Source organism: Leptodactylus fuscus, chromosome 3, assembly GCF_031893055.1.
Source record: "Leptodactylus fuscus isolate aLepFus1 chromosome 3, aLepFus1.hap2, whole genome shotgun sequence".
Taxonomy (NCBI): domain Eukaryota; kingdom Metazoa; phylum Chordata; class Amphibia; order Anura; family Leptodactylidae; genus Leptodactylus; species Leptodactylus fuscus.
The window spans coordinates 202,271,063-202,287,037 of record NC_134267.1 but is presented as its reverse complement, the minus strand read 5'-3'; the positions used below and the strand labels follow the sequence as shown (position 1 = coordinate 202,287,037).

The following is a 15,975-nucleotide window of genomic DNA, read 5'->3' as shown; positions in this document are numbered from 1 at the left end:
GGGAGTCAAAAACGAAAATCAAAAAATGCCATCGGCGGGAAAGGGTTAACTTCAAATACTTCTGTCCCAAAGTCACTATGTACAGTTTCTCACAACACCGTATAGCGGCTCAAATACAAATTAACTTCAACACAAAAGTCTCACGTATTCTCTGAATTACAGAAAAAACAAGATACAAAGTTACATTTCATATCCCATACCTTATACACAGTACGAAAACCTTACCCGCGCCTGTATATGCACACTTCTACAATCACCGCAGACGAAGTCGCGGTTACCAGCTAGTAGTTGTATAATCTTAAGTTTAAGTTTGTCACTCCGGGTCTATAGATAAAGACTCTCATTTCTTTCAATAGCGCCATATGTGAAAGGACAATATTTTTTGTATAGGTGCTCCACCAATGTATTACTACCAGGAACCATAGTTTTCTGTTGAACAAAATTCATATAGTTCCATAAGTGGATGGCATAAGACTGACTGAAAGTTGGAAAATTATCCCAAACGGTATAGAACTTTTCCCATCCTCCATAGCCAATAGCGTAAAATCTTTGAGGGTTCAAGACAGAAATATTCCCGCAATTCGTATCTTCTGGGCCTTCTAATTTTTCAAAACCACATGATTCTTTTAAAACACGGGTAAAGAGAAAGGGTCCTTGGAATCCCCATATGTCCCCATTATAATTCTTGACAAAATTTTCCATGCACTTCCATGTAAAATTATGCTGAGAAGAGAATCCAAAGACGCCATTGCTAAAAGTGTCATGATTCTGAGCAGCCACAAAGTTCTCATATGGGACGGATTGAATGGAGATGATGTCTGTATCCATGTACATGCCACCATATTTCCAGATAAGTGCCAACCTGCAGCTATCTGCAATAATGTGGATCCAGTATTTTTCTTGTTTCGGATTTATCTACAAATACATAAAAAATTAAGAAATTAGCACTAGACCATCCCATATGAAACTGTAGATGGTGCTTCAACCATTATAAAGAGAGCTGTTTATGAAATATGGATAGGGCTGCATGTTGAGCTTGACCATGGCACACATTGCGTGGCACTAAATTGCAGTGTCCAATGCAAGTACTGAGCGTGAATGTGGCTCCAAGTTGTCTCAGCTATCAGGTTAGGATTTATTAAAACTGATATGTCTCTGTCATGACAATTTCGGGCTTGCAATGTGACCACAATTACCGTTATTACTTCCAATAAAGGCATCGTGACTAGAGATGAGCGAGTAGTACTCGATCGAGTAGGTATTCGATCGAATACTACGGTATTCGAAATACTCGTATTCAATCGATTACCACTCGCTATTCGAATGGAAAAGTTCGATGCAGAACCAGCATTGATTGGCAGAATGCTATACAGTCGGCCAATCAACGCTGGTTCTTCTTCTACCTTTAGAAGTCTTCTCCGTGCATCTTCCCCGCAGCGTCTTCCGGCTCTTCATTCACTCTGCCAGGCATCGGGCCTGGGCAGAGCCGACTGCGCATGTCCGCTTGTAGTGTGGGCATGTGCAGTCGGCTCTGCCCAAGCCCGATGCCTGGCAGAGTGAATTCAGAGCTGGAAGATGCCGCGGGGACACTGCAAGGAGAAGACTACTCGGAGGATCCAGCCCGACCCTCACTCGTGGACTTGGTAAGTTAAATTTGATCGAATGTTGCCTACCCCAGAAACGAGCATTTTCCCATCAAAGACTACAATAGGGTTCGATATTCGATTCGTGTAGTCGAATATTGAGGAGCTACTCTAAACGAATATCTAACTTCGAACATTTTACTGTTCACTCATCTCTAATCGTGACCCCAGTTTTTGTCTATGTGATGTGTCATGTTCAAAAGTTCTATATATCCCTACCCTATATGAGACGATTCATTTTGGGTTCCTATAAGGCTTAGTGGACTGTTCAGAAATGTTTGATTTTTAGATGTCGGATAGCTGAAGGTTCTATTGGGACCCCCATCTTTCATGAGGATGGATGCCCTGTGTCTTGTCACTTGAATGGAGCAATAGTTGTACATTTGTGCTGCTCAGGTTACTCTCTATGGGACTGATGAATATAGTCAAGTACAGTGCCCTGCTTCAATGGAGCAATAGCCATGCAGTTGTTGTTACTCCATTCAAAGGGTATGAGACTGACAAAGTGTAGCATTATACTTTATGTGTCCCATAGAGACTGAATGAAGCAACCAGCACTTCATTAAAACAGAAGACACGGGACACCCATTCTCATGATTGTCGGGGGTCCTAGTGGTGGGATCCCCAACAATCAAACGCTTATTGAAATCCAGCATGTAAGTGATCAGTTGTTATTGTCATACAAACACTATAAGTGAGCTCATAAAAGAAATACTACGGGGTTTTGAACATATTAAAGGGGTCGTTCAGGAATTATAGGAAAAATGTTATACTCACCTGTCCTGGATGCACTGTTGTACAGTTACAGTCCCCCCTCCATCCTATGCCAGGACTGTCTGGGCCAGAAGATGTAAATGTTCACATGACCTCTGAGGCCAATGAATGGCCTAAATAGTAGGTGCTAAGAAACTATTGATATAGCTGAGTGATGTATCTGGTCTCTCTCCAGCAACTGCTGAGGCTAGTGACTATCCTCAGTGGCCATGCAAGCCTCTCCGCCCAGGAGGGAAAGGAGATCGAAACTGTATAACGGAACATTGGACATAGGAGAGTTGGAACAACCCCCAACCCATGCCAACCCGAGTTTCCTATAAATTCTAGACTAGCCCTTTAAGTAAAGAAATGAAATACTAGATGTACTTTTTGGCACTCATTCACACCGTCAATACCTGTTTATACCATGCAAAAAATGGAGTGTTGTTAAAAACTTCCTCCATTATCAAAGGAAATATATAGATGTTATCCAGAGATGAAAGGGTAGGGAAATAGTTCCGTGTTTTCGCCTTATCTTCTGAATCTACTTGGGATAATCCTTTCATGAAAAAAGCGACCGGCCTATCGTGATATACACGAGCTGCTGACTCAATGGCACACAGAACCAAAGCTTGTGGTTGCATTGTGTCGGTGGTCTCCAGAAATATTATGCCATCTTCATGATTTAAGATATCCTCTGGCCTTTTGCCATTAGATTTTCTGTGTTCCTTTGCATTTTGTGAAGTATGTGCATTCTTTTCTTGAGAGACGGGTAGATTATGACTTAAGGAGTTTTGACCTGGGCCTTTTCTAAAGATATACAGGAAATAAGAATCATTGCTCCTCTGATAGATGATTTTATAGAGAATGCCAGAAACAATCAACAATAATATGAACTGAAATATCCTGAATTCTTTGATTGTCATTGTCAGCATCAGTCTGGAAGAGAGAACAATGGGAATACACATATTAGCATATTAGCTCTTGGGTGTTAAAATGGACACATACATGATATATAGGGGCACACAAACTCCTTGCAGATGTTCATCCTTGGCAGGATTTGAACCCAGGACTCCAGTGCTGCAAAGCTACAGTGCTAACCACTGAGCCACTGTGTTGCCACTCTGCAATTCTAGTCCCAGTAACTTGCAACTTGAAGTACCTTGTCCCCAGTGCAAAATCTTTAGTAGATATTACTAAGTTCACATTAGCAGGGGGACCTGAAAGACGGAAAACCTGTACACTTAAAAAGTGGTTATATGTGGAAACCCTTGTACCCCATAGACTATAATGGGGTCTGTTGGGTTTCACTGGCGGACAATGGAGAGAAAAGTCCTTCTTGTTATATTTTTTTTTCTATTTCCTACTGTTCCTGAGCAATTGGCATTGTTAGTTTCAGCATCCAATATGCTAATTAGACTCTGTAATGTCTGGTGGACAGTCCCAGATTATCTTCTTCACCCTAAAACAACCCACCTAATAGTAGATGGGTTGTCTTAGGATAGCTAATTAGCATTTTGGGTACTGAAATTTACAGCACCGATTCCTCAGAAATGGTGGGGGCTAGAGAAATAATTTCAACTGTGCCAGAATCAGGGGAGCGGTGCCTATTGATACAACTAGTTGGAGTTAGTGGAGGTGGAAAAATGATCATTAAGGGGAATCTGTCCAGCATATCAAACCAAACTGAATCAAACAGTATTTTCTCCTTGTGAATCAGGGGCTCCATTAGTGAGTTACCACTGCTCTTGTCATAATGCAAATGAGATCTTTGGTACAGCCAGGGCATCACCGCTTACATCTTTGGAGCATTGACAAACCCTCATTGCACTAAAGAGCTCATTTGAGTACTGACAAAACAGATATGTCAGCAATAGAAGCACCAAATCACAAGAGGAATACATGGTTTGATTCAGGTGAACCTAACCTATCTGCAGGTGGTGAAACCTGAAACAGAGTTAGCACTGGAGCACAGGCGTGTTAAGCTGTTGGTTTGCTATGGTTTATATTAAGAAATAAACCTTTATTAATTTCTTATATCAAAAATCAGTATTGTACTGGGATGTCTAGGGCCCATCAGTGGAATTGTTTCTAGGGGCCCTCCTCCCTGTACCACTTTTGGAACAGGGACCAACATAAGGCCAGGCCCCTTTCCATTAACAATATGTATAGTGGTCGGGGAACCAAGCTTTCCCTGATCGCTATGATGGTGATGTTGGGCCCTGGCCATCTCCAGCTGGCCCCATACTACTCAAGTTACTAGCTGGAAATTAAATATGCCTAAGAGCAGGAAAATGTATAAAGAATAGAAAGAAAATAACCATTCCTTCCCCCATCAGTCCTGCAGCCATGATGTCCATGCTAGAGATGAGCGAACACTGTTCGAAACAGTCGTTCCGAACAGCACGCTCACAGCACGCTCAGATAGAAATGAATGAAAGCGGCCGACACGGTGCTTCCATTCATTTCTATGGGAGCGTGCTGTCCGGATCGGCTGATCCGAACAGTGTTCGCTCATCTGTAGTCCATGCCACTAATGGTAGTGGTTGCAAGGAGGTCAAATGGATGATGGATGTGATATCATTGCTGCAGGGCCAGCAGGAACTACTATAGTTCTTAGACTAGACGCACACGACCGAAGTGTAAAACGGTCGTGGGTTTTTCACACCTATCTTGCACTCCAGGATCCTGTTTTCGTGAATCCTCCGCATATTTCAATGTATAGAGGGATATGTGCTAAAAATAGAACATGACCTATATATGGACGTTCTGTGACAACACACCGTCAAAATAATGGTCATGAAAATATTCCGCATTCACTGACAGTGAAATTAATGCTGCCATGTGACATTCGTTGAAAAAAATGGACATCAGTCATGTGGATGTAGCCTTAGGCAATTCCTGTAAAATCCCAGACTGCCATTGTAATTGTTTATCAAGGTGTTACCTCCCCTACTATCTATTAGATGCAAAACTTTCCAGTATTAAAATCATTTAATAATTTAGGGAACAGCAAAAGTCACAAATAGAATAAAAACTACCCAAAGTATGTGTAAATAAAATGGTAATATCTGGATAAAGTAGATATATAGTATTAATGTCGCTGATTTCTCTTACCATGCTAAGATTATTTAGTCCTTGGAATTCTCTGTCCCTCCCATCTTGTAACATGTGATGTATAGAGGGATATTTTACTGGAGACCTATATTCTTATTCTTATCAAGTAGCATTAATGTTCTACATAGGGCAAATACATCTTTAGACTCAGCTGACTTGAGCCAAGGTTATCTGATATCATATAGTGGATCTTACCTACACTTATTATGTTATTTGTAATGGACTCTTTCATAGTAAAACAAGGGCAATAGAATTAACGGAATGTAACATTTCTTGTGATATAGCAGCACTATAAGCTGTACCGGAAAACATATTGTAAACTTACAAAATACACAAAGATAAAAAAGCTATGGCGTCTTGAAAGGTTTCACAAGATTCAGAGTTTCATGTCTAAATTCAATACATTAATATATATATATAAAACTCAAATCCTGCAGTAGTCTGCTCTATACAAATCCACAGTTCTTGCCCGATTTGGGTGAAATTTGGCATGCCTCCTCTCCACCTATAGCAGCAGAATACTGCGCATGTTACATTTCGCTAGCGTCCCCCCGTCATCAGATTGGGGCCCCTAAATTTAGGCCCTATACATATAATGGGGAAAAGTGAAAGTATAAGCGCTGAGGGGAAAACAACAATTGTGACTGACAGGGATGGATTAAAGCGACGGCGCCAAAGGGGCCGCACCACCACACACAACACACAAACATGTCACAAACACCATATAAATAGTACACAGACAGCACACATACACCAACCCACAAGCACAACACCACAAAAATGCCACAAAACAGCACACAAACACCAGAGCACTCTAGACACATACATAAACACCACCCCACAAATACCACACCATCACCCCATAAATACCACACACACGCACAGACCACACATGCAGGCAAATACACTCAGATCGATGTACACTGCACACACGGACGAACAGAGCACATGCGTACTCACATACAACTACCGCACGCATGGACGCTTGCTCTGTGCGCTCAGAAACACATGGATCACACTCGCACATACACGCATACATATACACGGACCACACATGTGCATGCACACATGTATACATACACATGGATCACACGTGTGCACACACCCACAAATACACACACACGCACGTGCACACACACACATGCATATACATGGACCACACACATGCATGCACACATGCATACATAAACATGGATCACATGCATGCACACATACACGTGTGCACGCGCACACACACATATACACAGACCACACATGTGCATGCAAACACGCATACATTCACATGGATCACATGCATGTACACGCACACATGCACTGATAAAACATGTCTGGTATCCTTAGTAGCTGATTGCACACTACAGTATTTTTCATGGGCCTCCAGGCCATGGATTTGGCGGTTCCATAGACTTCTTTGTGCACATAGCTGTGAGTTTTGCAGGTTCCATAGAAGTCTATGGAGATGTAGAATCCACGGCCCATAGACTGTAGTGTGCAAGCAGCCTTACTGAGCAGCAATATTGGTCATGCGAAAACTGCCTAATAGTAAGATTGTCAATATTGCATACTATACAGGGAACTTTCATCACTGAAGCACTACAATAGATAGATACAATAGTTGTTAAAATTAGTAAAATGCCAAAATAAGTAAAAATTATAAGCATGTTTCCCAACAGTCCCAGATTCTGTGGGATATTCCCAGATTCGGGGTCCTGTCCCGCAGTCCCGGTCAGAGGGAGGTATATCCGACCTATAGCACTGACATCCCACCTGATGAAGGTCCTAGAGAGACTGGTCCTGACACACCTACGCCCCCTAGTGAACTCCGCTCTGGACCCCCTCCAGTTTGCCTATCGACCGGGCATTGGGGTAGATGACGCCATCATCCACCTTCTTCACAAAGCTCTCTCTCACCTGGAGAAACCCGGGAACACTGTGAGAATAATGTTCTTTGATTTCTCCAGTGCGTTCAACACCATTCAGCCAGGGCTACTGAGGGAGAAGCTGAACCTTGGTGGTGTGGACCATCACCTGTCCAACTGGATCCTAGACTACCTGACAAACCGCCCTCAGTATGTGAGAGCCCAGGACTGTGTGTCTGACACTGTGATCTGTAGTACGGGGGCACCACATGGTACAGTTCTTGCCCCATTTCCCTTCACACTGTACACTGCGGACTTTAGGCACAACTTATCCAGCTTTTACTTACAGAAGTACTCCGATGACTCTCCGACCCCGATGGAGATCCAGGGGACATGCATTGAAATAGTCAGGACTTATAAGTATCTGGGTGTGCTCCTCAATAATAAACTAGACTGGGCTGATCACCTGGAGGCGCTGCACAGAAAGGGCCACAGCAGACTCTACCTGCTCAGGAGGCTGAGGGTCTTCGGAGTCCAGGGGACACTTCTTAGGGCCTTTTTCAACTCGGTGGTTGCTTCAGCTATCTTTTTCGGTGTAGCCTGCTGGGGGAGCAGTAGATCAACCAGGGACGGAAATAGACTTGACAGGCTGATCAGAAGGGCCAGCTCTGTCCTGGGGAGCCCCTTGGACCCAGTACAGGTGGTGGGTGACAGAAGGATACTGTCTGTGGTGACCTCCATGCTGGAGAACAAATCCCACCCCATGTATGAGACCTTGATGGCACTTGGCAGCACTGTAAGTGACCGTCTGCTTCACCCCAAGTGTGAGAAGGAGCTATCGCAAGTCCTTCCTTCCAACCGCGATCAGGCTGTATAATCTACATCAGACCAAGTGAAGATCACTCCGCACAGAGAAGTAAATGACTATGAATGTCCTCCTTCTTTCTTCTCTGTTCCTTAGCTGCTATGGACTCCTAGTATATCTTTCTCAGCATATGTGTGTCTACTTCTGTAATATTTACTGTGTATTATCATGTATCTGTATTACTATGCAGCTGTAACATACTGAAATTTCCCCACTGTGGGACTATTAAAGGATTATCTTATCTTATCTTATCTTACCTTATCCTGGTTTTAACTCATCTGCGTCTGGAGTTGAATACATAGGTGAGTAAAGCAGGAGCTGTCATTATGAAATTAATTGAATAAATCTGTACTTGGCTCTAAATTATACCCTCCATTTCCAAGAGAGTACAATTTGCTTAGGCTTGTTACCTTTAAGTTTGCTATTGTTAGGATGGGTTTGGGGATATTGGTGTCTCACCTACCTTAAAGTGGTAGTGCTATGAGGAGGACCAGAGCCTTCGCAGCGCTCTGCTATCCACTTCTGGGTCTGGGGAGGCAGGCTGGAACTTCTGCAGCATTGTGCGGGGGTTGCCTGAGATGAATGGGGGATTTCTGGATTTGGCCTATCGGTGGGTCAGAGCTCTGGCTCTGGACCACTGCTGACTATTCAGTTACACTTCATTGTCCTGGTAGTAAGCGCTCTTCGGTTCTGTTTGCCTGTGTTCCTGACCATTTTGCCTTGACTTCTGACCTTGCCTCTGCCTCCTGATTTTGTACTGTGCCTATTCCTGTTAATGCCTCTAGACCTCTGCTCACTGAACTTTGTTTTCTACTTCGCTGCTGCTCCTGATACCGACTCGGCCTGCCTGACGTTCCATTTGGATATCCCTCTGTACTGCGTTGCCCCCTTGCTGATGACTTGGACCATATGACTACGCTTTACTCTCCACCACCACCTGCTGACCACCTGCCTCAGCCTTCTGGATCCTTGGACCAACACCGCAACCCAGAATATCTGTTGGATCTCAGTGTCTGGTTTACCATGATTTGTGGTGAACAGTGTGTTTGGCGTTTCCCGACCCATGCCGCTCCACCCAGCAATGCCGTCAAGTCCATCCCCACCATCTGGGGCTCTGGAGAACACCATTGTGGGTTGGAGTTGGTGCAACCCGGGAGGTGTTGGATGCACGGCGCCGTGTTAACCATTTTAATCGGTATATCTAGTACTGGTTCTTACTTTGGCTCTGAACTGTATCTGCTGTCCTAACAGTTGGTTGCAGCTATTTGTGTGGATGTGTGATCGTAGAAGGTCACTAGCGTGATAGGTGAGTTAAAAGGAATTGTGGAATCAGCGTCTTCGGTTTATGATCGTATGTGCCAGTGTGGTGAGTAAGGTCCACAGATACTCGACAGAAGTGGTATAAAGCAAGTTGGAAATATTTTGTATGAAAGCCTACTTCACAAAGCCTCCGATATAATCCAACCTTGCCATCATCTGATGATTACTGTTGTGGGACACCAGAGTCTATCGGAGCTGAATATTTGTTAGGCAAACCTTACGAGATTTGTCTCAAGAATATTCACAAGGTTTCATTCACTCTCTGAAGAGATCCCAGAGTATAATAATAGTTCGTGGGTTGCGAACTCCAACTTTTTTTTTTTGACTACTGGTTTAGTCATCCCTATGTATGTGCTTTTTTCATTTTGTTATTGTAGGAGAGTCTCTGGAGCCTTATACTATGTAGAGAGACAACTGTGGGACATTATACTGAATTGGGGCCACTATGGGACATAATACTGGGAAGAGAACTCATAAATGTCATAAATGTCTCATGAACAGGGTCAGGGTCACATGGTAATGATTAGAGATGAGCGAGTACTATTCAAAACGGCCGTTTCGAATAGCAAGCACCCATAGGAATGAATGGAAATGGCCGGCACGCAGACTTTGCCAGCGGCCGGCCGCTTAACCCCCTGCGTGCCGGCTGCGTCCATTCATTCCTATGGGTGCGTTCTGTTCGAAACGGGAGTTTCGAATAGTACTCGCTCATCTCTAGTAATGATATAAAAGAAGTGGTGGAGTATCAATCCTGGTATATCAATTCTAACAAATGTACACTTCGTAAGAAATTCTCTTTAGAAATTCTTAGTACTATTTTATTATCACAGACAACCTTATCTAATATCACAATACTCAAGACTTACTCTGTTTGATTTTCATGAGACATAGAATATGTCTATTAAGTTCAACCAAGGGATGGGAAAGGATGAAAAGAATTGATACAATGTTGACTTGCACTACCAGACACACCCTAGTGACAAGAGTGGTGTTACTTCTACTGTAACACAAGTACTTTTATCTAGATCCTATTTGGTGAGTACAAATATCCGTGACTGTTTTTCGTTCATGCCCGATATCAGTGGTCTAAAATTTGCCTTAATGTTGACACATGATGATGTACTGGAATAAGTAATCCATCCTTTTAACCCCTTTATGCATTTTTCTACACCTATACATTAAATAGCACAAAAGGATAAGGGGGTTTTCCACAGACCCACACATCTTGAGAAGAGGAACCCTGAGTTTCCAAGGATAAATGTAGTGATAGAAACGAATATCTGTTGCAGGGCAAGCTCCTGAGGGGGTCCACATGGCTGCCGGGGGCTGACTGCCTGCAGCTGTGTGGTTTTTTTTTAATAGGCTGTTACCTGTTGAAGTAACTCCTGCTCATGGTCACCTCTGCTTACCCTTCTGCCCTCCAGGGGGCCCAGTGCATCTCATATCACGTCTATGACACCGAAAATCAGGATGTTACTGACAGCACCGAAAAGGGTCAGGATGTTACTGACAGCACCGAAAAGGGTCAGGATGTTACCGACAGCAGCGTGATATGCAATGCATGGGGGCCCTGGAGAGCTGAGGTGGAAGTGAAAGCAGAGCCTTGTATAAAAGGGAGCTATGGGCAGCCATGATGCGAATTCCTCCCATTCCGATAATCTCATGATCACTGGCTGCTGGGAACCTGCAAGGGCTACATTGGTCTGGAGGCCCAATATCAGCTCTGCATTATATACTAGGAAGTTATATTCCTCATGTAACTGGGGATTATTTATTAGTACCAGTTACAGGTAAAATCAGCAAAAAAAAGGGGGGAAAAAAAACAAATAGAGTACTAGTACAATGCCTCCAGAAAGTCTAGTATGACCTTACAGGGGCCACAATGTGTGGAAAAAAACAAAAACAAAATTAAAAATTGTAATAGAATGCCACTACCACAACCCAGCACCTGAAAATACAAAACTGTGTGGTGTCTATATAAAAATTTACGTAATGGAGAGAGGAAACTTTTTTTTCACTTGAATAGTGCTTTGTGGTATTGCAAAAATAATAATAATTCTGAGATTGAACATTGAAAAAAAAGCAAAAATAAAAAAAAGTCCCTATGTATAACCGAAAAAAAGATACCAAAACTCAAAGAAAAGAAAAGCCTTCTAAACTGCATATACCAAGAAACACAAAAATGTATCATTTTATGAACCAGGGAAAACGGGCTGATTATGGAGTAGTGAAACCAAAATTGCATGAATCTTTAAAGGGTTAATATATTTAACTAATTTCATCACTTCAAGAAGGTACAAAGGACATGACCCTCACACCCCGACAAAGTTACTTGAATCTCTGTGCTCGGAGAGTCTCCTCAAAGTGCAGTTTTTCCCACAAAAAGCTTTTCCAAAAATTTCTCATAAGTGGACCAGACCAATATCTTATAATAAGTTCTGAATCTAATCAAATTTATAAAAGTGCAATACTTCTAATGTGAGACAAGGGGGCTGAATGAAGGGAACTGTAAGCATCACCAGAATCTTAGCCTGGTTATAGAAGGAGGAATATTTTGTCACCTGTGAGAGTCCGGGGGCCAGGCGAGAAACCCATTAAAGTTAAAAAATGACAATATGTGAATTTCATTAATACTTGAATGACAATAACACAGAGCAATGATTTCCATAATCTATAAACTATAAACTATATTTCGTAATAGAAGCTTAGTGATAGAGAAGGGTATCCATTGAGTATTTTTTATATTTTGGATGGGAATAGTTGGTTATTTTGCCTCTAACTATGGCAAGACCTTTTGAGCAGTTGAGTTTGCCATTCCTATTATAAAGGGCTTGGGTTGACTGGAGTTGCTGTTGCTGGTTGGAAACACTTGATCAATTACCAAAGAACCCAAAGGTTTCAGTGAAACCTGGTTGATAATGAGCCATATAAAGTATGGTGCAAAAGTATGAAGCTGTTCTGAAACAATGAAGCAATGTAAGAATGCTTTCAGAAATAGAACAGGTTTTTTTGTCAATTAACAAAATTAAGTGAATGAATAAAAGAAACATCTAAATCTTATCAATATTTGGTGTGGTCACCCATTAGAAGAGAAGAGTCCTGGAAGTCATTATATGGCCCCCACAGAGCCCTGATCTCAACATCATCCAGTCTGTCTGGGATTACATGAAGAGTTATAAGGATTGGAGCAAGCCTACATCCACAAAAGATCTGTGCTTAGTTCTCCAAGATGTTTGGAAGAACCTCCCTGCCAAGTTCCTTCAAAAACTGTCTGAGTGTACCAAGAAGAACTGATGGAAGGCAAAGGGGTGATCACACCAAATATTGATGGGATTTAGATTTCTCTCTTATTCATTGACTTGACCAAATAAATTATTAACAATTCTGCTTTCTAAATTATTCTTACTTTTACCTTTTTTCACACCTGCCTCAAAGTGTTGCTCAGAATGGTAGAGAATGGGAGAATGTTGTAGAGAATGGGAGTTTTGGTCTTGTGGTTCTTTATATGCATACCCCTTTATTAAACATGTACTTGATTCTCTATAAACTGAATGCAACCAAACTCCATAATGTATAAAGCATTAATCACAATAACTATGGCTGACACTGACAACAAAATACTAATATGTTCAAATGCAAATCAGAAATCTTACCTTGACAGTAACAAAGACGTTCTATGATGTGGCTGCTTAAGTACGACTTAAGTGAATGGTGCACTTACAATTAGTCTTCATGTTATTGACTGGTTATCTGTATAAATGTATTTATATTGGATTTCATCCATTGGGTAATACATTACCAACACTATAGTGATGCAACCACAACAATGTAATGTGTGATAAAGTTACTTCATGGTGAGAAATTTCCATTGTTTGCCTTCCATGAACAAACTGTCTAAAATTTTGAGTATGGTATACACTGTAGCATGAAACTGGCTTGCCTGCAGTTTTTACTATAGCCAATCTTCCATGCACATTGATAATGGGAGATATATTTGGGTGAAAATAGATGCAAACTCCAAAATAGAAGTTGTTTTTGTGTCATTTACTGTTTCTAATTCTTAAAGGGATTCTATCTTTAAAAAAAATAAACTAAAAACACTAAACTAAAGGCTATTCATCTCTTGCCTTTATTTTGCAGGTCCACGCCACTGTTTTTAAATTTTTCTTCTTTTTTTCATTATGCTAATTGTGTTCAGAGCACAGCTTCGTCATCGTTTCCAGCATCACCTCTGGCTTAGGGTCCTGACGCATCTCCTCAATGCTGCTTCATCAGCCGCTGAGCGCCTCTTCAGGATCAAAATCCCACGCATGTGTAGTCAACTCTGACCCTTTGGGTTGAACAGAGCCCACTGTGCATATTCCGTTGGTCTCTAGTAAGAGGAGGAGCGAAGAGGAGGTGATGCTTCAAGAGCAGAAGACAGAGGCGTCGCTGGAATTGATGACAAAGCTGTGCTCTGAGCAGAGGGGATCGCAAATATGTATGGATGAGATTCAGTTCATCTCCTCAATTCATCCCAATCAGCTCAGTTACAAAGTGCGAACAGCTGGGCAGGCCTCCGGTAATAACTTGAATAAATAATCCATTGAAAACTTGAAATTTCATGTTTATTTCCAAAACCCTCATAGCGTGCCTGCTGAAAAAAAAGAAAAACCCTGTGGGAAAAACCGCACAGGCAACACTTTGTGGTTTTTCCTGCAAAGCATGTCACAGAAAGTTTGCAGAGGTTTCCTTGGGCTGTGGAGCTCTAAACCTCATTCCTTTCAAGGCGCATGCAGAATAGTGCTAGAGAAGAAAGGAAAGATATAAAGTACTGTATATATCATGATTAGAGATGAGCGAACACTAAAATGTTCGAGGTTCGAAATTCGATTCGAACAGCCGCTCAATGTTCGTGTGTTCGAACGGGTTTCGAACCCCATTATAGTCTATGGGGAACAGATACTCGTTAAGGGGGAAACCCAAATCCGTGTCTGGAGGGTCACCAAGTCCACTATGACACCCCAGGAAATGATGCCAACACCTCTGGAATGACACTGGGACAGCAGGGGAAGCATGTCTGGGGGCATCTAACACACCAAAGACCCTCTATTACCCCAACATCACAGCCTAACAACTACACACTTTACACACTCAATACCACCTCTCTGACAGTAGGAAAACACCTTTAAACATGTGTATTTGGCACTTGCAGTGAGGAGAGCTTGTCACCAGCAGTGAATTTGGCCCTTGTAGTAAGTTGAGGTTGGCACCAACATTTGTTTTGAAAATCAGGGTGGATTGAGCCTCTAACCAGCAGAGTTTGGGCAAATTCATGGTGGAGGGAGCCTCTAAACACCCCAGTTTGGGCAAATTCATGGTGGAGGGAGCCTCTAAAAACCCCAGTTTGGACCAATTCATGGTGGAGGGAGCCTCTAACCAGCCCAGTTTGGGCAAATTCATGGTGGAGGGAGCCTCTAACCAGCCCAGTTTGGACCAATTAATGGTGGAGGGAGCCTCTAACCAGCCCAGTTTGGACCAATTAATGGTGGAGGGAGCCTCTAACCAGCCCAGTTTGGACCAATTAATGGTGGAGGGAGCCTCTAACCACCCCAGTTTGGACCAATTCATGGTGGAGGGAGCCTCTAAACAGCCAAGTTTGGACCAATTCATGGTGGAGGGAGCCTCTAAAAACCCCAGTTTGGACCAATTCATGGTGGAGGGAGCCTCTAACCAGCCCAGTTTGGGCAAATTCATGGTGGAGGGAGCCTCTAAACAGCCCAGTTTGGGCAAATTCATGGTGGAGGGAGCCTCTAACCAGCCCAGTTTGGACCAATTAATGGTGGAGGGAGCCGCTAAACAGCCCAGTTTGGGCAAATTCATGATGGAGGGAGCCTCTAAACAGCCCAGTTTGGACCAATTCATGGTGGGGGGAGCCTCTAAAAAACCCAGTTTGGACCAATTCATGGTGGAGGGAGCCTCTAAACAGCCCAGTTTGGGCAAATTCATGGTGGAGGGAGCCTCTAAACAGCCCAGTTTGGGCAAATTCATGGTGGAGGGAGCCTCTAACCAGCCCAGTTTGGACCAATTAATGGTGGAGGGAGCCTCTAAACAGCCAAGTTTTGGGAAATTCATGGTGGAGGGAGCCTCTAACCAGCCCAGTTTGGACCAATTCATGGTGGAGGGAGCCTCTAAACAGCCCAGTTTGGGCAAATTCATGGTGGAGGGAGCCTCTAAAAAACCCAGTTTGGACCAATTCATGGTGGAGGGAGCCTCTAACCAGCCCAGTTTGGACCAATTAATGGTGGAGGGAGCCTCTAAACAGCCAAGTTTGGACCAATTCATGGTGGAGGGAGCCTCTAAAAACCCCAGTTTGGACCAATTCATGGTGGAGGGAGCCTCTAACCAGCCCAGTTTGGGCAAATTCATGGTGGAGGGA

The 15,975-nt window shown here is 42.9% G+C and overlaps 1 protein-coding gene across 1 annotated transcript; it reads right to left on the bottom strand.

The window, feature by feature from the left end:
* Positions 1-324: 324 nt before the first annotated feature.
* On the bottom strand, positions 325-3,322 carry LOC142196813 (alpha-1,4-N-acetylglucosaminyltransferase-like). Its single transcript, XM_075266791.1, has 2 exons — positions 2,813-3,322; positions 325-915 (listed from the first exon to the last, which is right to left on the bottom strand). The coding sequence occupies exons 1-2, from the start codon at positions 3,320-3,322 to the stop codon at positions 325-327; spliced, it is 1,101 nt and encodes a 366-aa protein (XP_075122892.1).
* Positions 3,323-15,975: the final 12,653 nt, after the last annotated feature.